The 18,042-nt window shown below is 35.2% G+C and overlaps 2 protein-coding genes across 2 annotated transcripts; one reads left to right on the forward strand and one right to left on the reverse strand.

Annotated features, from left to right (window-relative positions):
• The first annotated feature begins 9,585 nt into the window (after positions 1-9,585).
• LOC108992140 (tubby-like F-box protein 3) lies at positions 9,586-14,568 on the forward strand. Its single transcript, XM_018966602.2, has 7 exons — positions 9,586-10,785; positions 12,454-12,541; positions 12,717-12,846; positions 12,930-13,112; positions 13,283-13,767; positions 14,054-14,086; positions 14,209-14,568. Exons 1-5 carry the CDS (start codon positions 10,435-10,437, stop codon positions 13,752-13,754), a joined length of 1,224 nt encoding a protein of 407 aa, XP_018822147.1. The 5' UTR covers positions 9,586-10,434; the 3' UTR covers positions 13,755-13,767; positions 14,054-14,086; positions 14,209-14,568.
• A 1,052-nt stretch (positions 14,569-15,620) lies between these two features.
• On the reverse strand, positions 15,621-16,689 carry LOC108992141 (spidroin-2-like). The gene is made up of 2 exons (XM_018966603.2): positions 16,167-16,689; positions 15,621-15,958 (listed from the first exon to the last, which is right to left on the reverse strand). The coding sequence occupies exons 1-2, from the start codon at positions 16,439-16,441 to the stop codon at positions 15,862-15,864; spliced, it is 372 nt and encodes a 123-aa protein (XP_018822148.2). The 5' UTR covers positions 16,442-16,689; the 3' UTR covers positions 15,621-15,861.
• Positions 16,690-18,042: the final 1,353 nt, after the last annotated feature.

Here is an 18,042-nt window from a genome sequence, read left to right on the forward strand (position 1 = left end):
GTCTACGGGATTGCTTTCTCATTCTTGTGCATAAAAAGGATGTCTGGTCCAATATAATAATAAAACATATACAAAAGTAAATGTCATGGTAGACTTAGGATGCATCGATTAATATCATATCTACGACTCTTTTACTATTATTTTACAAGTCCTATATCTATAACTTTTTACAGTTGATTTTATAGTTAATTAATGTAATCGTGTTACTTCATTAAAATTAATTTCAAATTTATATAACTACTCTCCATTTGAAATAAAGTTATAAAATGAGAAATTTATATTTGTAAGTTAGTGTAAACAACACATATTTTCGCATAATGGGTAATTTATGATTTGATTTACTAGAAAAATTCTAAATTTTCAATCTTATAAATAAAATGTTACGTAAACAGTGTGAATGAAGCGTCGTCTTTCTTGACATGCAAGTAGAACGACTCTTATAACACAATTAAAAAAGAAAAAAGGAAATTGGCAATGGAGACTCAAACTAGAAGCAACATTACTGAAAAACTAACAACTCCCCTAAAGGTAGAATTTGGGGTAGAACCATTTTGCTGCATTCAAGGGAGATTAATCGCTCCTATAAAAAGGATAGAAAGAAAGTGTTGGCTCTAGTTAAGGTGTCAACAAAATGCAAAACTTTTACTATTCACTAGGCTTCTCATGAGCCTTAAGTTGTTGGATCCATACCCTCAACAACTTGGGTTGGAGGCATATATTAATGTGTCTAAAAGGCCCACACCCAATTGCATGTTACAAGAAACAAGCGTGATCAATCCAACCCATGAGGGAAATAAGCGTTCTTGATTGAGAAAAAAAAATGCACGACTTGATGACCCAATTGGTCTAATTGCCTATATGGATAAACATAATTTATTGACACAAAACAATCTCTCATGTGATAGGAACATGCTATTCGACCAACCATATTAATGCTTGATGACTATTTTGAAATCGAAGGATTCAAATGTCATGATATTAGCAGCATTGAAAAAATTATCACCTGTCCCTGCATAGGACCTTAAGCGAAGGCTTGCACCCCAGCATCTGACGATCGGAGGAGTTAGTGTTTTACTGAGTACTATATAAAAGAATTCTAAATTTTTTTGTTGAATCTTGTTCCTATCTTCTCCCCCCTGGGTCGTTCTCTCTTATCTCATTTCCTATTTTTCTCTTCCATCATTCTCTCATCTTCTCCACTTTTTCTTATAGAAGCTTGTGTAGGACATCCACGGTCCACGGCGTGGTCGTAGGTCTGAGGCCACAAAAGCCGTGGATTTGCAGTGAGACCCACGACCATTCGCAGGGGTCTTGATGGAGCCGAAAGTTGCAATTTTTTAAGATGATTTTTTTCGATTTGTGTTTATAATTTCGTGGATTTTTCGTTGGATGATGGATATATGGAATTGTTGTTATTTTTCAGTTGGTTTTAGATTTTCAAAAACAAATAATCTCTTAAGAAAGTTTGAAAATCTTTTTTAAGATAATTATTTATTATATTTTAAGAAATGAGAGATAAAAGTTTGAATATTTTTTAAATAATGTTTATATTAGGATTTGTGAAAGTTGATAACTAGAACTTAAATGACATTTTATTATGAGGAATGCTAGATACTGTCTTAGGGTATACAAGTCTCGAACACTTCCTATGAAAATGTGGCGCCTCCAGCCCCTGCGATTGGATGGTGACTGAGATGCCGAGACATGTAACACCAAGTTACACACCCCTCGTACATGATATAGATAAAATGCTATACACCTAAGTACACTAACAATATGCAATAACAGTGCAGCATAAAAATTATAAAAATCGGATAACTAGGCAATGCGATAAGCAATTGCAAAGCACATAGCACGATAAACTAATATTATAACCCAAAACATTGTCCCAAAACATAAACATAGGCCTTAAAAGCAAAATATCCCAAAAGCATGAAACATATTTTAAAGTTTCCAAAACACGAGAATCCAACAAAAGAAACATGAGTCCACAAAAGTTGGCCATAAACATTGAGGTCTTTTTTTTTTTTTTTCCACAAAATATTTAAACTCTCATATTCTTTAAGAAGACTCGGGTTTCACGCGCTTCTCTAAAGGTTTATCATTGTCTCGATTGTTATGTCGCTTGAACTCGGCAATGAATTCTAGTATTCCTATGATCTCTCAATCGATGGCCTCGAGACGCTCCCAGATGGAGGACTCAGGCTGATTCATGGCTATTTTAGACACAATTCTCTTCAGAGGAGGAGGTGTTGTTCTCTTCCCCTTGGTCATCGTGACTTCTTACCAAACTTGTTACAATTTCTACCATTCCGGTTGGAGAATGGTAGTAAAAACTACCACAATGAGATTTCGAGAAATCTCAGCAAGTAATCACACAACATACCACAGTTAATACAAGCATACAAAAATATATCATGATATGCGTGCATGGACATGTACTTGAGCACCACAGTTACGATTTTATTCTTAAGCACTCCAAAGTGGACAGAGGAGTTTCCTAGGACATTCTCCCGCCCTAGCACTTGGGGTTGTGATAAAACATTTAGACTATTTTATTTGAAAAACACTTTTTTGAAAATACTTTTTTGAAAACACTTATTTAAAAACACTTTTTTCTCCAAATGCATATGACATGAGACTTAAACATGCTTACTTATGCATGACATATGACATATGAAATGCCGTGCATGAAACAACCAAGCATAACATATTCATTTTATAGCATAATCACCTAAACCATGATAGATATAAAAACATGTGCATAGAACTGTATAATCTTGCTTAGGCTGAAACTCATAGGCATAAAAACATAAAAATTCATCACATAAACATGTTCCAAACTTCAAGCCCATAGAAATCATAGTTTAGTAAAACGAAGCATGAAATCATAATATTTGACCAAGATCTGAATCATTCAAGACATGGTATAGCCGAAAAATCATGATACACATTCCATCATTCATAAACATGTGAAAACCGAACATATACAAGGATTTCATGGCATATTCATCACAATTTCAAAGCATATAATTCATTCCATAGATTGATATAAGATTGTAGTAACATAATCAACAAACAATCAAGAAATAGCAACAAAAACAAACATGGTAATGAAAAGATTTACATAATCATATATAAGTGTTAACTAAGAGTAGGTTGAGTGTATACTTACAAAAAAAATTCACGTATAGCAATATTAGCAAGCTGTAAATCCGAACATTACTCATTAGAAAAGCAACTAAAAACCTCACCTCATGTTTTTGAGTGTATGTGTAGATTTCTAAAGCAAAACTTGTCTATATCTATTCTACTTCTAGGGTTTCTTAAGAGTCTTAAACCATCTTCATGAAAACCATCTTCATGAGATTACAAGAAAAGTGGGTGTTCTATCTTCCACATTGTCCAAATGAGATTTGAATCTCATTTTCAGGTTAAGCAAGTGATGTGTGTGTGAAGCTTAGAAGGAAAAACTGATTCTAACCTTGGCTAGACTTAGTGTGCCGAAATCTCCTCTTGAGATAAGAAAATCTTCTTGTTTGGTTGAGGAGAAAGTATAAGAAAGTGATAGATTCTTCAAAAAAATATGAGACAGTTGTATGGAGAGGGTAAGAGCATGAAAATTCTGAATTTTGCAAAAGAATAAGCCTTTGGGCGTGTGGTCTTCCTCCCCTTTTATAGAAAACTCATAATTCCCTCATTGGTGATTGAAAACCAATGCATGTAAGACAAGTGACAAAGATTTCCTTTCTCTTTTCACTTTGGCCGAAACCACCTCTTGAAATTCCCTAGATCGATTGCATTGAGAATGTGTATTTTTCTTTGGGGTTGGCGTGTAGGCTCTCTTCCCTTAGCCGAATTCCTCTTCTTGCCTCTTTATGCCCTTCATTTCTTCAAACAATTGAGTGTTTCTTTTAAAGGTAACATTGTAAAACATCATGTGACTCTTCCTTTTCCCAAGCAAGTAATCTTTTGCATAGATGACAAGTGGCAAAAGACATATGCCATGGCTTAGCCATCCACCTCTTTCTTCCTTTTCCAAGATGATGTTTCATCTTCCAATACTCCTTCTCTAGGTGACCTTTCATGTTCTATTGGTCCAATTAAGCTTAGGTGACAAGTGGCAAAGGAACATAGTGTTTGGGAGTGTGCTAGCCGAATTTCTAAGGGTATTCTTGTCCTTCGGTCCAAATGTCTCTTCACATATCCTTCTAGAAACTCTATGCAAGCTTGACACTTGGCATTATCTGACTAAATTTTAAAATTCCATAAGCCTCCATTCGGTTTCCTAAGCAAAACTCCTAGAAAAAATCCCATTTTACTTCTCTAAACTTTTCTTTCCAAGATAACTTCCTTGGAACTCGAATTGGGTAAAACAAGGGTCTAAACATGTGGGAATCTGGATCTATCCGAAAATCCTTTGGTCTCTTCTAGGTTTCTTATGTCCGTTGAATCATCTAGAAAGTTTCTTACACAATGACAAGTGGCAACTTTTCCAAGATAGGCGTGTAAGTCAACCCTTGGCATTTTCCTACATTTCTCTCTTTCTCCCTTAGCCCACTTTCATGACTAGGTTCAAAACAAAACATTCTTAGGTCACATAACACTTAGCAAATAGAACTGGATTATGGGCCTAAACCATTAGACCTAAATTCCCAATAAGGCCAAAATCTTTAAGGTAACTAGAGTCACTATTCTCTTGAGCTTAAATCACTACATCAAAGGCTTTTAAGACTCCTAAAATACCATGACAACCTAGAATAATTCTAAGGGCCAAGTTTAGACGAAACTCGGGCCATTATAGAAAAATAGTGAGATTCATAATTAAAAAAATGATTCTTTTTATATGGGTAAAAGATTTACCTATTTCGTTTTCAAAAATAGTGCGTGAAATTTGCACACTCTAAAACTATAAGCCCTATATAAACATTTTCTAAAAAAGTGGGTTACACTAATAAAGAATATTTTTTTTACTAATTTGATAATTTTAATTTTTGTGTTATGATAATATTTAATGAGAAGTCAGAAAGTTGAAATAACATGATTTTTAAAAAGTTTAAAAGATATTTGATTAGAGATTATCAAAAGATAAGTTTTGAAATATTTCGAAAAAGTTGTTGGGAAGTGGGGTCCTAAATAGGATTTTGGGTCTCTTCCAAGTAAGTATTAAGCACTATCAAGTGTTGTGATAATGACAACAAATAGAAAAAATTGCCTTAAACACAGTATAAGATGAGAATTTCTCCACCATACGATAAGTAAGACTCGAAAATCTTATACAAATATGCAGGTAACTACTCAGGCAGATAAAATCTCTTTTTTTTTTTTCAAATTTATTGCAGAATAAATTGTGGACATTAAAATTTCCTTTATTACTTTTTACATGAATAATTCATAATTTGATTTGATTTTTTTTAAAAATTTTAATCTTACAAATTAAATTATACAATATGAATTATGAATGATATAAAAACCTTCAAATAATACTATTCGTATCTTGATTGTAACTTTGGTCTACGGGATTGCTTTATCATTCTTTTGCATAAAAAAGTTGTATGGTCTAACATAATAATGACACATATCCAAAAGTTAAGTGTCATGGTAGACTTAGGATGCATCGATCAATAACATATCTACAACTCTTTTATGATTATTTTACAAGTCATATATCTATAATTTTTTTATAGTTGATTTCATAGTTAATTAATGTAATCGAGTCACTTCATTAAAATTAATTTCAAATTTATATAACTAACCTCCATTTGAAATAAAGTTATAAAATTATAAATTTATATTTGCAAGTAAGGGTAAAGAACACATATTTTTGCATGATGGGTAATATATGGTTTGATTCATTGGAAAAATTTTAAATTTTAAACCTTGTAAATAAAATGTTGTTACGTAAACAATGTGAATAAAGCGTCGTCTTGCAAGTAGAATGACTCTTATAACACACTTAAAAAAAAAAAATAGCAATGGATGAAGACATATAGAGAACCAAACTAGAAGCAACACTACAGAAAAAATAACGACTTCCTTAAAGGAAGAATTTCAGGTAGAACTCTTTTACTGCATTCAAGGGAGACCGATTGCTCCTAGAAAAAGGGTAGAGAAACAATGTTGGCTCTAGTCAAGTGTCAACAAAATGCAAAGCCCACTGGGCTTCATTCTCATGAGCCCTAAGTTGTTGGATCCATACCCTTGACAACTTGGATTGGAGGTAGAAATTAATGCGTCTGAAAGGCCCACACCCAATTGCATGCTTCAAGAAACAAGCGTAATCAATCCCATCCATATGAGGGAAATAAGCGTTCTTGATTGAGAAAAAAAAAATGCACGACTTGATGGCCCAATTGATCTAATTGCCTATTCTGATAAACATGATTCATTGACACAAAGTAATCTCTCATGTGACATGACCACGCTCTTCGACCAACCATGTTAATGCTTGATGACTGTTTTGAAATTGAAGGACTCAAGTGTTGTGATATTAGCTGCATTGAAAAAATTATCACCTGTCCTTGCATGGGACCTCAAGCGAACGCTTACACCCCAGCATTTGATGATTGGAGGAGTTAGTGTTTTGCTGAGTACTATATAAAAAAATTATATTCTGTTTTGTTGAATCTTGATTCTCTCTCTCTCTCTCTCTCTCTCTCTCTCTCTCTCTCTCCGCTGTTCTCTCTTGTCTCCTCTCCTTTTTTTTCTTCTCTGGCGTTCTCTCATCTCCTCCACTTTCTCTTCTAGAAGCTTGTGTAGGACGTCCATATGCCATGGCGTGGTCATGGGTCTGAGGCCACGAAAACCGTGGGTTTGCAGAAAGAGTCATGACCATTCGCGGGGGTGGTCTTGCTAGAGTTGAAAGTTGCAATTTTGTTAAGATGATTTTTTTTCGATTTGTGTTTGTAATCTAGTGGATTTGTCGTTTGATGATGGATATATGGAATTGTTGTTATTTTTCAGTTGGTTTTGAATTTTTTTTTTTTTTTATTGTTTTCCGATTGTTTTTCGTCATGGGTGGGCGGAGTGGGGCGGACGACCATTAGGGCCGATCTGCCTTCCAACATGCGGATGGGGGCACGCCCAAGGGGAGTGCTACTGGGGTTCAGGGCTCAAACTGTCAAACTCCCTCCCCCGGCCCATGCAGGGGGATTGGGGCATAATACTTATTGTGAGATCCATTGCATATAAAAATGATTAAATTTTATGTAAACTGATGTGATAGACTTTGATATCAACAATATGGTTGATCTATTAGTAAATAAATTTACAAATGGATTTATTCTTCAATGAATTGGAAACTCCTTGGCACCTAGATATATGAAAATAAGTGGCAAGAATTTTCATAATGATAACTACTCAAGCAGAATCCAGACCAACTTATAAATAAATAAAAAAATTGTTTGAAAAAAAATAAAGACAAGCTTAGACCATGTCACATGAGACTTGCTGCATTAACAAATTTTTAAATATTCTTATTTATTGAATTAATCAATTGTTACGCGAGATACATGTATTGTTCCTCGTAGTATTTTATTCGCATACGATAAAAAAAAGGTTGATGAGGCATCCAATGCCTTTCTTATAGTTAGAAACTTTCTTGTTGTTCTCATCATGAATGCTAAGATAATATCTAACCCATTTTAATAATACAAATCTTTAAATCATCTTGAGAATTGGGTGGTGTCAAAAATTCAACGTTACACTAGGGTTGGAGTTTGTTAGCGATAATATCAAAATAAGAACTTTGATTTGATTTGATATTATTATAATCAAATGATTTGATTCTTGTAGTTATCCTCATCAAGATGTTTGATTTTTATACTTACCCAATTAAACAGTTTTGTTTTCATAATTATTGAGAATATTTATCTTATCTCGTCAACAAAAAAATGTAAATTTCAAAATCTCTCTTTCATGGTTGCATTATTCTTATTTTTCTTGTCTCTATTATATTATAATACTGTTATATATACTTACAATTTTACGAACAAAATTTATTTTATTAGTTTTCTTTTAAAATTTAATTTTAAAATTTTTAATATATTAATAACTGACACATGAAAAAAATTATAATTAGTATTTTTTTATATTATATATATATTTTATCTACGTTCATATTCTATATATATATATATATATATATATATAAATATATAACCTAGGCCAGACCTAATACATTGGACAAAATTATTGTAGCTCGTTTTGTTAGTTTTGGGTTCGAATCCTATGAATGGAACAAGTTTTCTATTCAAAATAAAAATAATTAAAGCATGAGATGCCACGAGCAACATCTTTAAATATATAATCAGCCAACCGATTTTTTTAATTTTTTGACTGTAACCATCCGATTTAAACGTGCAAGCAGCTTCTTATAGCACAAATGGAATACAGTTTGGATAATACTAGAGCCACCGCTGGGCTGAGGGCTCCCACTAGGCTTATTTTTTATTTATTTTTGTTCTTTTTTTTTACATAAATTTTTTTAATACTTTTTAATATTTTTAAAAAATAAAAAAAATTCACAGCATCATTAAAAATACTTCCTTAATCATCAAATAAAAAAAATAAAAAAATCTCAGCAGGAGACCCTAGCAGGAAGACTAATATTTTTTTTTTCTTTTACTTCGTGATTAAAGAAGTGTTTTTTAATGATGTGAATTTTTTTTTATTTTTTAAAAATATTTAAAATTATTAAAAAACATATGTAAAAAAAAAACAAATACATCAAATAGCCTAGCGGGAGCCCCAACGGTGGCTCTAGTATTATCCATACATTTTAGGTATTTTTTTTATATTAATCATTTTTTTCACAAAATGTGATTTAATGTAAATGTGACAGTATATATTTATTAAAAAATAAAAATAAAAACTTGAGAAATTTGGGGTCGGGCCAGTGATAAAAAATAAAAATTTTATATGTAAGTCTTATACTACACACTTTCGCCTAATCTATATGTAATTTGTTATTTTTAAATTTTTATTTCAATGCTTAAATATGTGTATTTAAATAGAAGAAAAAAAATAAAAAATCACATATTGATCAATTAGAGACTTATATCCCGTTTGGATTGTGAGATGAGATGAAATGATTTGAGATAAAAATTAAAAATTGAATAATATATTATTATAATATTATTTTTAATATTATTATTATTTTAAAATTTAAAAAAATTGAATTATTTATTATATTTTGTGTGTAAATTTAAAAAAATTATAATGATAAAATAAAATGAAACTGTTTCTATATCTAAATGGGACCTTAGAAATATGAAATGTCAGATTTCTTCTTCGCATTTCTTAGGTCAGGTTTTGATAATAAGTTGAGATGAAAATTAAAAATTAAATAAAATATTATTAAAATATTATTATTATTTTAAAATTTGTAAAATTTTTTGTATATATTATATAAATATTTATAAAACGGGAGATCCGAGCAGGCTATCCAATTTCTGACCCGATCCAATATCTGTGACGTAGCGAGCCACCGGATATGGAAAAGAATCGAATCCAGCAAATAGTGGTCGGGGATGGACCCCACTGGAGACAACAGTGACACCGAACAGACCAACCGAAAAAAAAAAAAAACACAAATCCAGGCCACTTTCGTCTGTACGACAGTGTCATCTTCCTTCTTATCCTGGTGCTTCCCATTACCAAATGACCAAAACGGGTTTCGTTCCCACTAACCGAAATGCGGGCTATCCTGTCTAAAACATGTTTCTGTAATAGTGCCCTCCGATGTTGGTTTCTTTGTTGTTTGGATCTATGAAATTCAGTTACCTCGTTGCAAATGTTTGATGCTTAGTTTTTTTTGGGTGTCTGGTAATGATATGGAGAGGATCTGTTTGGGGAAAAAACTGAAAATTTGATTGTATTTGGCGGTTTGTTAGTTTTTGTTTTTAGGGTATTATCCTGTTTCTGCTTTGCTGGATTTATTGGCCCAGATTGATAGATTTAGTGGAGTTTTGGGTCTTTCTGGATCTGGGTCCGCGTGTATGTGGCTTGCTACAGTGTTGTTGCCTTATTTTCTAGAAAAAAACTATGGCCAATTCTCACATTCCGAGGTGAGAGAATTTGTGGCGATGGTTTGTCAGTATTATCGAAGTATGGAGAAACAGATGTTGGGTCTTTGGGGTTTATGGGTTTGTTTCTTTGCTTTATCCAGAGATAAGTTTTGGCATTAGCTTAGTATTGTATTTGTCAAAATTTGGGAGGAATTTTTGGTTGATTTCCATGCTTTAGGGAAAGCATTAGAGTTTGTCTCTCTCAGCAAATTACGACATTTTGGCTTTTGCCTCTGGGTTTATCATCGTTAGTGTTTGCTAGCTTGTATTTTGTGAGAAATGTGGTTTACTTTGGAGGCATTTGGAGTTTTTTGATTCGAGGTTTATGTTATTAGAGTTATAAAGGCGAGGACAAAAGAGGCCTCATATGTCGATTATGAGTATCCTTCAGGATATGAGGGGTGAGTTTGGGAGCATGTCCAGAAGAGGGTTTGGGGTGAAGTCTGCATATGGAATGAGATCCAGGTCGCAACGGGTGGTCCAGGACAGCTCAGTGGGGGCAATCCATGCTTTGAAGCAGAGCTGTTGGGCTAACTTGCCGCCGGAGCTTTTGAGGGATGTGCTAATGCGGATAGAGGCCTCTGAAGATACTTGGCCTCCCCGGAAAAATGTGGTTGCTTGTGCTGGGGTTTGTAGGAGCTGGAGAGAAATCATGATAGAAATTGTGAAATCACCAGAAGTTTCCTGCAAGTTGACATTTCCGATATCCTTGAAGCAGGTTTGAAACCGATATCAATTGCTGTTTTCTGATTCAACATTGCTCCTTTCTATATATATATATTCTTAAATTTTTCATGATGGTATACCTGTATTTGCAATGCGCACGCGCACCTTTACCATCTTCCTGTATATTGTAAAATACTCAACAACCAGAAATAAAAGTTTCCAACCTAATGTGAGCTGTTTTTGTAAGGAGGTGTTGCTCCCACCATACTGTGAGCTGAGATGTGATAGTTTTCCTTTCTTATTAAAATAAATAGACTGGATTTTAACTCGACTAGGTTTTCCCCTTCAATTTGTTTCATGGTGGATATTGGAACTGGATCGTAAACAATGACATGATTAGTTTGTGCAAATAAATTTGTTGCCTCAAAATCTTTTTGAATTTGGGGAGTCAGGAGGTTTGAGTTGGTTGGTTAGTCTACCCAACCAATGCTGCTTGACCATGAGCCTGCATGTGAGTGGCTTTTTTATTTCAGAATTTAAGGTCTAACTGTGTGTGATATACTTTCTTCCTTTTGGTTACTAATCTCCTGGAAAGAAAAGAAAAAAAGAGGTTTGAGTTGGTTGGTTAGTCTACCCAACCAATGGTGCTTGACCATGAACCTGTATGTGAGTGGCTTTTTTATTTCAGAATTTAAGGTCTAACCATGTGTGATATACTTTCTTCCTTTTGGTTACTAATTTCATGGAAAGAAAAGAAAAAAAGAAAGAAAGCATCTTATTTGTTATGATAGTGGGGGGAAGATTTATGCGTGGAGAATAACCAAAACAAGACATAGGCTCTCACTCCATTAGAGCATATTTTTGGATGCTTGTGAATAGTTTGGGAATTATTGATCACACAAAGCTGGAGTGCATATTTTTTTAAAAGTTGGATCATCTAGGAAATTAGGCGATTTGCAAATATCGGTGCTTCCATGATGCCGACTATGCAATCAATAGAGACCTTTACATTAATGAATTCTAGCTTAGTGTTGTTCAGATATTTGTGAAAAATAACGTCTTATAAATGTGAGCCCGCCACTCACTTCTCATGTAGAAAAAAGGGGGGAACTGGGGAAGAAAAAGAAAGTGTTAGTCCATCATGAAAAATATATTTCATAGGTGTGAAACATGGTTTTGGGAATGAGTCAGAACTTCCCATCTTTTCTTGTAAGACTAACAAGGATAACAACACTCAAGAATTTGGAAGGTGGGTATTTTTTTAATGACGAGGATCCCTGGAGACCGTGCAAACGGAAGGCCTGTAGCACTTAAGCCAACTCCTTGGGGTTCTCTTTTTCTTTTGTGATACTAGTAAAACTTGTCATCGATGACTTATGGATTAGTCCATGACTTACTCGCAAAAGTTCTGCTCACTTTACTCTAATCATTTATATGTTTTTGGAGTGCTGAATATACAGAATTAGATTAGAAAACAGACTGTCTTAACTAGTTGTAGCGCTGAACATTTTGGACTCTCTTGCTGTCATCCTTGTAATTAGTTGTTAGTTTCCAAATACTGTTAGTTTACATCCCGGATTCTAGAAACTTTGTGTTGAGTCCTTCATGATGTGTCTGGAAAACCATGCTCTTAAAATTTCCTTGTAAGGTTATAATCTTTGAGGCATGCAGCCTTTTGGCATCCAGCTAATGGTCAAAATCCTTGGTTATCTTTTTGCAGCCTGGCCCAAGGGACTCCCTCTTTCAGTGTTACATCAAACGAAATCATAGCAGCCAAACGTATTATCTTTACCTCAGCTTAAATCGAGGTCGAGAATTGAACTTGTGTTCTTTGCATACTTTCATTTTTTTTTTTACATTACCGAGATTAGTTTGATTAGTAGAGAGTTGGGGTTCCTACTAGAGAAGGAAAGTTCAGCTTTTCTTTGGTTTCCTCTCTGAGTTGTTGACATTGAAGTCTTCTGCATTTTTCTATCTTGTCAGCGTCAACCGACGATGGCAAGTTTCTTCTTGCTGCACGGAAGTGTCGACGCCCTACTTACACAGATTATATTATCTCTTTGAATTCCGATGATGTTTCAAAAGGGAGTAGCACCTTCATTGGAAAGTTGAGGTATGTTGTGCTGGCATGTGACATCATTGGTTCTTGATTTTCTTGTTTGCCTAAGTGTACAATTGCACTTTATGTGATAATAGATCAAACTTTTTGGGGACCAAATTCACAATCTATGATGCGCAACCTCCACATGCTGGAGTGAAAGTCGTCACCAAATGTCGTTCTACCAGGCTAGTTAATTTGAGGCAAGTCTCCCCGAGAATCCCCGCTGGCAACTATCCCATTGCTCATATTTCATATGAGTTGAATGTCTTGGGCTCCAGGTATGAAAGATGTTTCTAAAGTACTCCCTTATCTAGACGGTGAAAAAAAAAAAAAAAAACCCATAGCACTGGAATTATGAAAGCTATAGTCTTTGACTTGTATGCATCATATTTAGTTACTACACTATTTTTTCTATGTGAAACTGAAGTTTTCTTGCCCTGGAAACCAGAGGTCCTAGGAGAATGCAGTGTGTCATGGATGCCATTCCCGCCTCTGCTGTTGAGCCAGGAGGTGTGGCTCCCACTCAGACTGAATTCCTTGTCAGCAGTCTGGATAATTTTCCATCTCTCCCTTTCTTCAGATCAAAATCAACGCGCACAGAGAGTTTCCTATCTGGAAATTTGACTGGTGAGAGTGAGGGAAGGCTGGTTTTAAGGAACAAAGCTCCTAGGTGGCATGAACAACTCCAATGCTGGTGTCTGAACTTCAATGGACGTGTGACAATTGCTTCAGTTAAGAATTTTCAGCTGGTTGCATCTCCTGAGAATGAAGCTGCTGGACATGAGCATGAGAATGTCATTCTCCAGTTTGGCAAAGTGGGAAAGGATACATTCACCATGGATTATCAGTATCCAATCTCAGCTTTCCAGGCATTTGCCATATGCCTCAGCAGCTTTGACACTAAGATCGCCTGTGAATGACTCACAGCAGCAGGTTCAAATTGTCTCATTAGTTGGAGTCCCAGTGGTTAATTGCTATATGAGTAGAAGATAATAATAACAATAAATAATTCCCCCATCTGCTTCTTGCAATGTCTGAATATGGAAAGTAATTTAAAAGTAAAAGAAAAAAAAAATTTTGAATTGTGCTTAAAATATTTTATATTGTAATGTGGTGACTTGCTTCTCAGCTAATTGTCTTTGTTGTAGTCAGCTGTCAATCTTATCTGATCAGCTACAATGCCTTTAAGACTTTAACTTGGGTCTTTTAATATGAACAGCGATCGATCTCGCCAACTCGAACTTATATTTAGGTTGGTATTGACTCCCACACGGAAGCTAAGCTCACATCATGTCCTTCTAGTCTGGATTTTTTACTAATCTTCTATTGTTTGATTTGAAAAGGCAATGAAAGTTCCTGAATTTTACCTGACAGGTGTTGGCAGATGCAATAGAAGTTGATTGCAGGAGGGGACATCTGGTGACAAAGTTGTTCACGAGTGGAGTTGCCATCTTGGCTGTTAGGTCCTTTGGCTTTTTCTCTGTACATAAAACTGTCGGTGTTATGAGCAATACATGCCTATGATGGTGGTTTTCTTTTTTGATTAGTAGCTTATGGTGGCTGCTCTCTTGCTAACATGGTTAAGCTTGGCCGTTTTAAGTGCTTGTTGAGTTGTATTTTGTGTGAGATATTGGATAGACAACTGAGTTGGGACTACTTCGTGAGTTTTTCAGTGCTGTTTTTGCTCTGGTGGCCTGTGTTTTATTTTTTTGTTATATATGCGGTTTATTGCTACAACTTTTTTAATTTGGTGATGCTTTACCAGTGTCTTCTCTCTCTGGATTTTTTTTTTTTATATATAATTCAAAGAGTGTTATTTTAAAATTTATCTTTCAAATCAAAATATGTCAAAAGATGGTGTGGATGGTAAAACTTATACAAAAGTCGGGGCAAGGAATTGCGCTTAATTTAATACCTCGACATGACTAATGCTTTGTGTTTCTGAAAATTAGGCCTTATTTGGATACAGAAACACTCAATTTATCTCATTTCATTTTATTTTATTATTACAATTTTTTTAAATTACAATACAAAATATAATAAATAATTTAATTTTTTAAATTTTAAAAAAATAATAATATTAAAAAATAATATTTTAATAATATTTTATTTTACTTATCTAAAATAATATTATCTCATTTCAATATCCAAACAAGTCCTAAAATTTGAGGAAAAAGAATCGCTACAAGGGCATGTTAGCATGCCTGCAGATCCCATTTCCAATCTCATTCGGGTTCACCTTATCCAACGCTGTGCTAAATCTTGCTCAAATGTATGAATTGCAAGAGGGAAGCAATCCTATTCATCCGAACACTTGATCTATATGTAGATTCATCTACATGTATCTCTAAACCATCAAGCCATCTATATCAAGTCGTACGTATGGTATGTGCATATCAATCTAAGAGGATGGAGCAAGATGAAATTTAGGATTACCTCTTTGACCACCATACTTAAAACCAATTAGGCAGCAAAATGCAGTATAATTCGGACGTCCTAAGTTCAATTGACCCTTGAATTAACCAGAAGTACACTTGAGGGAAAGTGAGACTTGTTCTGAGGAGTTTGTAGCACTGAAAATCCACCATTATGCTTAAATTATCTTTTGCACAAGTTATGGAGCCACCTAGGTAGAGGTCATGTCATTTGGCTGCCAAAGGAAGTGATCTCTTGCAACGTTGTGCTCATGTATAATATTTACTAGATTTGGCACAACACTACACGACGGATAGGTATTCAACATGGCTTATAAATCCGTAATCAGGATGTGCTCCTGATCACAAAAGTGCAGAAAAAGAAGGATCGAACAAGCTTCTAAAATGAAAACAGATTCGACATACATGGCTGCCTTAAAAACATCTCCAATTCCCTTTTTAAACTTCCAGGGTAATAAAGCATGAAACGCAGCAGAAAACCAAAAACAATAAACCGAGTCAGCATTTCAATAATATATCATGGATACAACCAACCATTATTATATGACTCCAACGAAACAGAGACCATTTCAGTGCAGCAAAATGAAACCGATCAGAAAGGTGGAGGCCCTCCGCCGGGAGGGCCATATGGGCCGCGGGGTCCACCAAAGCAATCTTGCAGCAACCAACAACAGCATAGGCAGTAGAAGCTGCAGTCAAAGTCCCCGGAGATGGGGATGTAAAAAGGAACGAATAAAATCCAGAATCAGTGCCAGAGCAAGGACAATCCAAAGCAATACTCTAGACTAATGAGGCAGCAATGTTCTATTTCTGGCATACCAACATCAAAGTTACTTGCTAACAAAGAATGTATTTGACTTGCATAAAAAAAGATATTCGACACTGCATTGGACTTACCACGAAGAGATCATGCTGCATAAACCATCAGCAAATCCACCAAAGAAGCCACCAGGTCCAGGCCAAAAACCAGGACCTCCAGGCCAGCCACCAGGTCCTCCGGGACCAGGACCCCAGCCACCAGGTCCCCCGGGTCCAGGCCCCCAGCCACCAGGTCCTCCGGGACCAGGACCCCAGCCACCTGGTCCGCCCGGTCCTCCAGGACCCCAGCCACCAGGTCCACCAGGTCCTCCTCCAGGTCCTCCTCCTGGACCTCCAGGTCCCCCAGGTCCCATCTCTAGATATCTACAGCACCGACACCAGAGCTGCCCCCTCCACCAGAAAGAGATGCCAAGCAAGAGATGGTAGTCTTGAAATGCACCTGATCTGATCTAATGCCAAAAACTATCAAAAGGGTCGTGCCTAAGGCCTTATTCCCATAAACTTTAACTTGTTTGTGACATATATATCAAAGAAATCTGTGTAGGAATGGGTGCAGTTTCCTTATCCTCGAAGCATTGAATTACTAAGCAAGATTTTCTTCCATGCTCTTTGTGTGATAGCTTCCAGTCAATCAGACAACTAACCCCTATTCAAACCTACCATTCTAAGCGATATATCAATACACCTGTACGTATACTTTCAAGCCACCGATATGTACCCGACAATTAGATCATAGTCTTTTCATAGAACCATTAAAGAACAGTTCTTTAAGAATTATTATTATTTTTATTTAAGTAGCTGGATTATTATTACACTCTGAAATATAGATACATATAATTGGAAGAGCTATTATGCCCCTTGCATTACCAGCCAGGGATATCAGCTCAAGACACGAAATACATAATATTTTATATGAAGGCAATAGAAGTGCGATACTCACTTTCATGGAGTTTCATAGTTCTCAGATAGCCCAGGCCCCGGGAGTCCTGAATGAATGAGATATTTGAATTACATAGATATGTCATACTCGCTAAGATCACGCTGTGAGTCAAATGTGAAATAATGCCTTGTTTTAACGTTTGGATCTTAACAGCCATTTGGTTCTTATTTAGAACAAAGCAATTGTATATGTAATGGAACATTGACCAAATAATCATCCTGAGGACAAGTACAGAGAACGAAAGTTTCATGTACTTTCTAGTCCAAGCTTCATGTTTGTTTCTCAAACAAAAGTTTGTCTGCGGTCTCAGTTTCAAACGACAAAAACAAAAATCAAGAAATCGATAAAAGTTCCTTGGGCTAAAAAGTTGTTTCCAAGACTTCTTCAACAACAGAACAAAGCATCATTTTTTCAGATAATGCTTGGGAGCCTCAGATTAGCATTTTGGCACATTCTTCATCGCAACAAACAACCCATGTAGGATTCTACACGGAGCGCAAAATTTGTTGTTGCAGCTTCAGGCCATAATGTTTGTCATCATCAGCAATTACCCCATAACATTTCACACAAAAAAAAAAAAATATATATATATATATATATATAAACAAATCGAGCTATTCCGTAAAAGCTCAACCAAAAGACCCAACTGGGATGAGATTCTTGTTTTCTCAATCGCCAAACAGTTTCAGATGAAAGTAAGATTTGATTTCCGGCTATTCGCAGTGAATTTCTTTGCGGAGGAGGAGGTATGAGGTCTGGTCTGGTTAGGGTTTGGTTTACCGATAAATCATATTTATTGTCACAAGTATTTGCAACCGTACCCTTTTAATTTCATGTATTTCTATTTCATGTAAATTAATTCATTCCCTTCAATTACTCAAATTATCCGGTTTCTTGTTATCTGTCTCCCATATATTCATACCCCTAAACGGTATTTAGTAAAGGAGTAAAACTACATAGCGAACAAAATGTGTGTTTTGATTCTCAGTTGATTTTCTCTTCCCAATTCGAATT

Source organism: Juglans regia, chromosome 11 (assembly GCF_001411555.2).
Source record: "Juglans regia cultivar Chandler chromosome 11, Walnut 2.0, whole genome shotgun sequence".
Lineage (NCBI taxonomy): Eukaryota > Viridiplantae > Streptophyta > Magnoliopsida > Fagales > Juglandaceae > Juglans > Juglans regia.